The sequence below is a fragment of the Amphiura filiformis genome, chromosome 7 (assembly GCF_039555335.1).
Source record: "Amphiura filiformis chromosome 7, Afil_fr2py, whole genome shotgun sequence".
Classification (NCBI taxonomy): Eukaryota; Metazoa; Echinodermata; class Ophiuroidea; order Amphilepidida; family Amphiuridae; genus Amphiura; species Amphiura filiformis.
Window position 1 is genome coordinate 42,019,011 of NC_092634.1, and position 6,459 is coordinate 42,025,469.

The 6,459-nt window shown below is 35.3% G+C and overlaps 1 protein-coding gene across 1 annotated transcript; it reads left to right on the forward strand.

The window, feature by feature from the left end:
- The first annotated feature begins 1,733 nt into the window (after positions 1–1,733).
- LOC140157866 (G-protein coupled receptor moody-like) lies at positions 1,734–2,744 on the forward strand. Its single transcript, XM_072181113.1, has one exon. The coding sequence runs from the start codon at positions 1,734–1,736 to the stop codon at positions 2,742–2,744; it is 1,011 nt and encodes a 336-aa protein (XP_072037214.1).
- The last annotated feature ends 3,715 nt before the right edge of the window (positions 2,745–6,459 follow it).

A 6,459-nucleotide genomic window follows, 5' to 3' on the forward strand; every position in this document is an offset into this window, starting at 1 on the left:
TTACTCGTACAAACGCGCGCTATTGGAACCAATCGGATGTGCATAGCAACAACAGGACTGATCGATTCAAGCCCTAGGTAATTCCTTGTAAAATATTCGAAGTAATTTAATTAAAATTTGGTATACTTATGATTAATATATATATTTGAATTGAAAAGTTTAAGAATCAGAATAAAGGTATTGTTTTTAGCTGCTGTCGTGCATCTATCGTCTCATATAACACCCGACATCATTATTTTTGGTGTAATACAACTCGGCTTCACCTCGTTGTTTTACTTAAAATAATGATGTCACCTGTGTTATATGAGACGATAGATGCACTCCAGCAGCTAAAAACAATACCTTTATTCTCTTACTATATTAAAAATGTCCTGTAGGTGCAAATCCGATCCTTGCCCGATATTTTGTTTTTGAGCCCAAAGGCAACAGAAAGAACCCCCTGTTCTACGAGCACAACCGTTCCAGATTTTCTGTTTTAGAATTTTTTATTTACATTTGACAGAAATTGCTGCATGCACGTCAAATCAGCTGTTTTTGGGCAAAAAGTAAATTTATTTTGACTGAAAAAATGTGAGTAAATTTGTTTCCTTAAAAAAAAAAGGTCCCAGCTACTTCCGCCCATAGAACAGGGTTGCTGTTTTGTCATCACCCAACTTGAAAATTATTTTAGCGTTTATTGTGTTTCGACAGTATTTTTTGTGGGACATGAGAGCACCTCAGACCTATCGAATTGCATTCTGAATACGAAGCATGTCTTTCTGATATCAAATAATTTTCTTTTTTTTTAAATCACAATATAATACAAATTTTATGACAAATTATAAAAATTTGATATTTTTCAAATTTTTGATATATAACAGTCCTCGAAGTAAATCGAAGACCTAATTTTTGTTGGTGTTTTGGGAAAAAAAATCCATATCTTCAATACGAAAGGTCAAAATTTTCAATTGATTGTCGGCTTTTCATCCCACCTACATACACTTTAAGTATAAATCATCAGATTTATAAAGTTTACTTCAAGTACTGTTAAATATCAAAAATATCAATTTTTAATGATTTGCCATAAAATGTGTATTAAATTGCGAATTTCAAAAATCAAAATTATTTGATATCAGAATGACATTCTTCATATTCAGAATGCAATTCGATATGTCTGATGTGCTCTAATGTCCCAAAATAAATACTGTCCAAACGTTCATACCCCAGCCCTTTAGGAGAAGTAATATTGTACATTGTATAAATTCTAGCAAATTAATTAGAGGAAACATGGTGACTTAAGCAGTATTCAGACTTTTTATTATACGTACAATATTGTATGCAACATATCTCGTTGTTTAATCTATTGCCATTCTATTTCCAGTAATGTTTAAGTTCTAACGAATGTTTGATGACGTAAAATCGATAATATATTTCTACTAGATATTACATGTAACATATTATCGATTTTTCGTCATCAAACATTCGTTAGAACTTAAACATTACTGAAAATAGAATGGCAATAGATTAAATAACGTAGATATGTTGCATACAATATTGTTCGTACAATACTCGGAGTCTGTGGAGCGCTTAAGGGTTACTTAGTACTTGAGGTTAATGGTGTGCACGTTTATGATTAATGGTGTGCATCTCATTAAATATTTGTCAATAAAATTGTTCCAAGCTTTTGGACTAAGCTGAAATAGTATTATCAGCTAGATTGGAGCAAAATAAAGTATTAATCAATAGACACAGTGATGGGGAACCTCAATGATGAAAATGAGACCACCGAGTATTTGGATGTGGCTTACTGGGAACAGATTATCACTACGATAATGATTGGACTTGTCGCTGTTGCAGGAATCATTGGAAACTCTATGATAATAATGGCTGTTGCATTCTCTTGTAAGCTTCAAACTTCAACAAACGCACTTGTCACTAGTTTGGGTGTGACTGATCTATTGACTTCGGTCATGCTGGTGTTTTATTTGATTGGCACTCTTGGTAAGCCTGAGGAAGGAGGATGGCCGTATCCGAAAGCTTACTGGGTTTGTCAAATAACAGCTTTTGTTCTTTATGCCGCCATAGGAACCAGCCTCTACCACATGGCATCGATAGCGCTAAACCGATTTGTACTTATCGTAAAACCGTCTCTGTATCCAGTGCTATTTGCACGATGGAAATTGGGATTATTCATACTGGTACCATGGATTGTACCCAGTGTTGGGATAATGATTCTTGTACTTTCAGGGATAGGGGAGTTTGGATATGATCCCGCCGATCTAGCATGTGCTGCTGTAGATTACCCAGGTAACACACTAGCATTGTCATTGCTCATAACTCTGATTGGTTTCCCTGTGCCCCTGGTGGTCATCTCAGTAAGCTATGTTAGAATTTATGTTCATGTGAAAAAACATTTTCAGAAAATGAAACGGCAAACTGAGCAAACTTTCGCAAGCATTACAGGCTCGAAGGCAAGCACAGATTCGGTTTTGACCATGTCGTCACATGCAGAAACGGATGTCAATAAAAGTCAGCGCACTGTAGATCGACCCGAAGCTTTGGAAAAAATTGCAGCTCTGAAGAAGAACCAAATTTTACAACAGCAAGTCAAGATTACAAAGAACCTTTTCATGACCTTTTGCGCGTTCCTGCTCTGTTTTCTTCCGTATTTTATTCTTATCTTTGTGCCAAACTCTGAGCATAGTTTGTTTTACACTAAAGTGTTGATATATGCAAATTGTGCCATCAATTTAAAGTTGTATTAAGATGCCTGATCAGGTGTTCATACAGGGACATTCCACAGCCATCGAAGCTGTTAAAATTCTTGCTTTCAAAATAGACCAGTGTTGCTATTAGTAGCAAATCCAAAATGTGATTATTATCTTATAAAACATTTGTCAATGAAAGAGAGTTATATCACAATCAAATGATATAAAAAGTAGTACAGGGAAGATTAGGAAAACATTTGTAAATAACTGTTATCAAAAATTCGATAATAATGTTGTCTATATGTTATTGTAAAACATTTTCTGCCAAATATCAATAAAAATGTTTTGTCACCTTTAAAATAACATTGTGAACAACAATTTTTGAAACCTTTTGAAAACATTGTAAGGGAGGGGTTCAAAACTCGACTGGTGGTGGTTGAACCGCATTCCATTGTTTAAAATAATAGAAACTGGAGAGAATTGAGTTTTGAAGCCATCCCTCAAAATGTTGTGAAAGCGTTTGATAACCTTTACTAGAGTAGAACTTTAAACAGGAAAAGCGAGAGCTCAAAATTTAGGGAGTCCAATCGATTTCTTCCGGACCGTTTAAGACCTGCAAAACTCAAATTTAAGGTGTCTAAAGAGAATTTTAAGGAGTTCGAAGTTTTGAACTTTGAAAATGGTAAACTACTGATTGTATATTATCAATGGTTTTCATAAAAATAAAGGTTTTTTAATGATAGCCGATCATTGTTTCATTGTTTTTTGAAAACATTTTAAGGGAGGAGTTCAAAACTTGACTGATGGTTGAACCACATTCCATTGTTTAAAATAATGGTCGTCAAGGCAATTTTTCAAGAGAGTTTTTATTATTCCAGATAGTCATGCCTCTTCTTCTTCTTTTTATTCTTCCTTATTAGTGCCTCCCTCATATGTATGAGTATTGTCGCACTGCGTACAGACAAGCTGTACTTATTTTTTAGTGTGGTGTAGGGAGAAGGTGTAGATCTCGGTGGGTACAGTCAACATGACCGGGATGATCCCCTGTTCTTTTCGAATAGCCTGTGACGTTCTTTAACGTGCACACTACATCAATGTGAGAAATTATGCATGTACAGGGGACCAACAGCTTAAAGTGCCCTCCGAGGCACTAAGCAAGTAGAGTGAAGTGTCTTGCTCAAGGACACAAAGAGCCTGACCTTGGATTCGAACCCTTGACCTGGGTTCACAGCTATGCCATGCCTCATGACTATCACTATTTACACACTGCCTGACTCTATTCGGAAGATTTCTTGGGTTTTCTTGGGGGTTTTCTGTGTCAAAATTTGTTCCTTTTTTGTATCGACAATGACAAAATTTTATTATGAGCAACTCAGCAAAGGATTTACATAATTTAAGCTTCTGTGCATCGTAAAATGTAAGGGGTTCATGCAGTTTACATTAGGCACCGGAGTTTCGCGCGATTTAAAACGGCAAAATGTGTGGCCGTTTTTTTATAAAGCGTGAAAATGCGCGAAAATTCAAGTCAAAAAGCGCGAAAATGTGTTTTCCAGTATTTAAATTCACGATTATGACGATACACACGTACCCCGGGTCTACACCTCATCAAATGTTGATTGTTAAAAAACAAATAAAAGTGCATTTTCGCCGTGATATTCCATCTCCATTCGCTATGGTAATTTTTCTCATTTCTGTGTCAGTTTTGGTCCGAAACGTGGTCAAAAACAGGTGCAAAAACATGAGCAAAGTCTGTCAATCTTGAGCAATTTTCGTTCAGATTTCACTTCCGCTTTTTTTTTTTTAAATTAACGTGTAGTTGATGCTACAAAAACTAAAACACGCTACTACCACAAATAATATGAAAAAGGAGTTATCATTTGGATTTTGTCTTTAAAATTGCTTTTATTCATCGTAACAATAATACTAATAAAGGAAACCTAGATTATTTATGAGAAAATAAACTTAAGGGCTGGGGTATGAACGTTTGGACAGTATTTATTGTGGGACATTAGAGCACATCAGACATATCGAATTGCATTCGAATACGAAGAATGCCATTCTGATATCAAATAATTTTGATTTTTTGAAATTCGCAATTTAATACACATTTTATGGCAAATCAATAAAAATTGATATTTTTGATATTTAACGGTACTTGAAGTAAACTTTATAAATCTGATGAAAAGCCGACGATCAATTGAAAATTTTGACCTTTCGTATTGAAGATATGGATTTTTTTTTTTCCAAAACACCAAAAAAAATTAGGTCTTTTTGGGAAAAAATCCATATCTTCAATATGAAAGGTCAAAATTTTCAATTGACCGTCGGCTTTTCCTCCTGCTACATACACTTTAAGAATATATCATTAGATTTATATAATTTACTTCGAGGACTGTTATATATCAAAATTTTGAAAAATATCAAATTTTTATAATTTGTACTAAAATTTGCATTATATTGTGATTTTCAAAAAATGAAAATTATTTGATATCAGAAAGACATGCTTCGTATTCAGAATGCAATTCAATAGGTCTGAGGTGCTCTCATGTCCCACAAAAAATACTGTCGAAACGCAATAAACGCTCATTTTAGATCCCTTAAAATATTAAAAATTGAATATTGTCAGGTTGTGATAAATAATTAAATAAACATTAACTGCACGTGCTTGGTTGTAAACAAATCAATCGGGACTTCCCCACCATCAGGCCAGCGATCGCTCGAAAGCATGCAAAAGTGCACGATTTCCTGACGTTGCATTTACAAATATTGCAGAATTAACTTCAATTCTCAGCAGGTGGGTCAAAATTTTGGGGCTTTTATTATCTGAACGCAATGACGCACACTAACGGGAAGCCTGTTATGTTGTAAAAAGGTTATTATTGGTGAATTTACATTGAAAAGTAGTGTGTTTGGCAAAATTCTCAAAATTCATGATGGACCACCAAAATCGCGATGGACCCCCAAAATCGTGATTTTTTTTGCGCTTTTTGCGCGATCGCGCGAAACTCCGGTGCCTAGTCTACATTGTCCAAAGCAGTAACTTATTACTGGTAACAACTTGTATGAGCCCTTTAAAAATGTCACAAAGAAAATGCAAAAGGTTTTTGTGTTTGCTGGGTGTATGTTGTAGACCTTTTAGTATTCAAATAAACTTTGATAAGCATAACCAACCAGGATGTGGTGATATCTATATGTGTATAGCTTGTAAGTGTACTAAGGGACATTCCCTTCAGAATCCACTGCAGTAAATAAAGTTTATTATATTTATAAACCAAAAATGTTTGCTGTAACACATTTTGTTGGCTATTCAGTTGAAATACATATCCCTATGGAAGACATGGCCTTAATCTCCCACACATGGGGTGCACATTAGATTTAAATTGGATTTATCCATTCATTAGTTGATTCACACTCCCTGCATGCGAGATTTAGGTCATATCTTTCACAGGGGGTGTATGGTTTTTAAAGAGAATTGCCCAATCAAGGTGTCATTTTGAACCAAAATATGGTGACTAATTCTTAAATTGCATTTCACACCCAACAGACTCATCTTTGGGTTTCATATGTCTACCATATTGCCAGAGTGGTGTACCCGGAATCAGTGGAGGTGGGGAGGGAGGGGGGTTAATGGGACATGTCACTGTCACCTCTAAATTGGATGTTGCCCCTCACAAAATTATGTATTACTAGATTTCGCGGTTCTCGGGTTGGGCGGTTCTCGTGATAGGCCTATCTCTAATTACCCAACACCCGTTACCCATAATACTTGTCC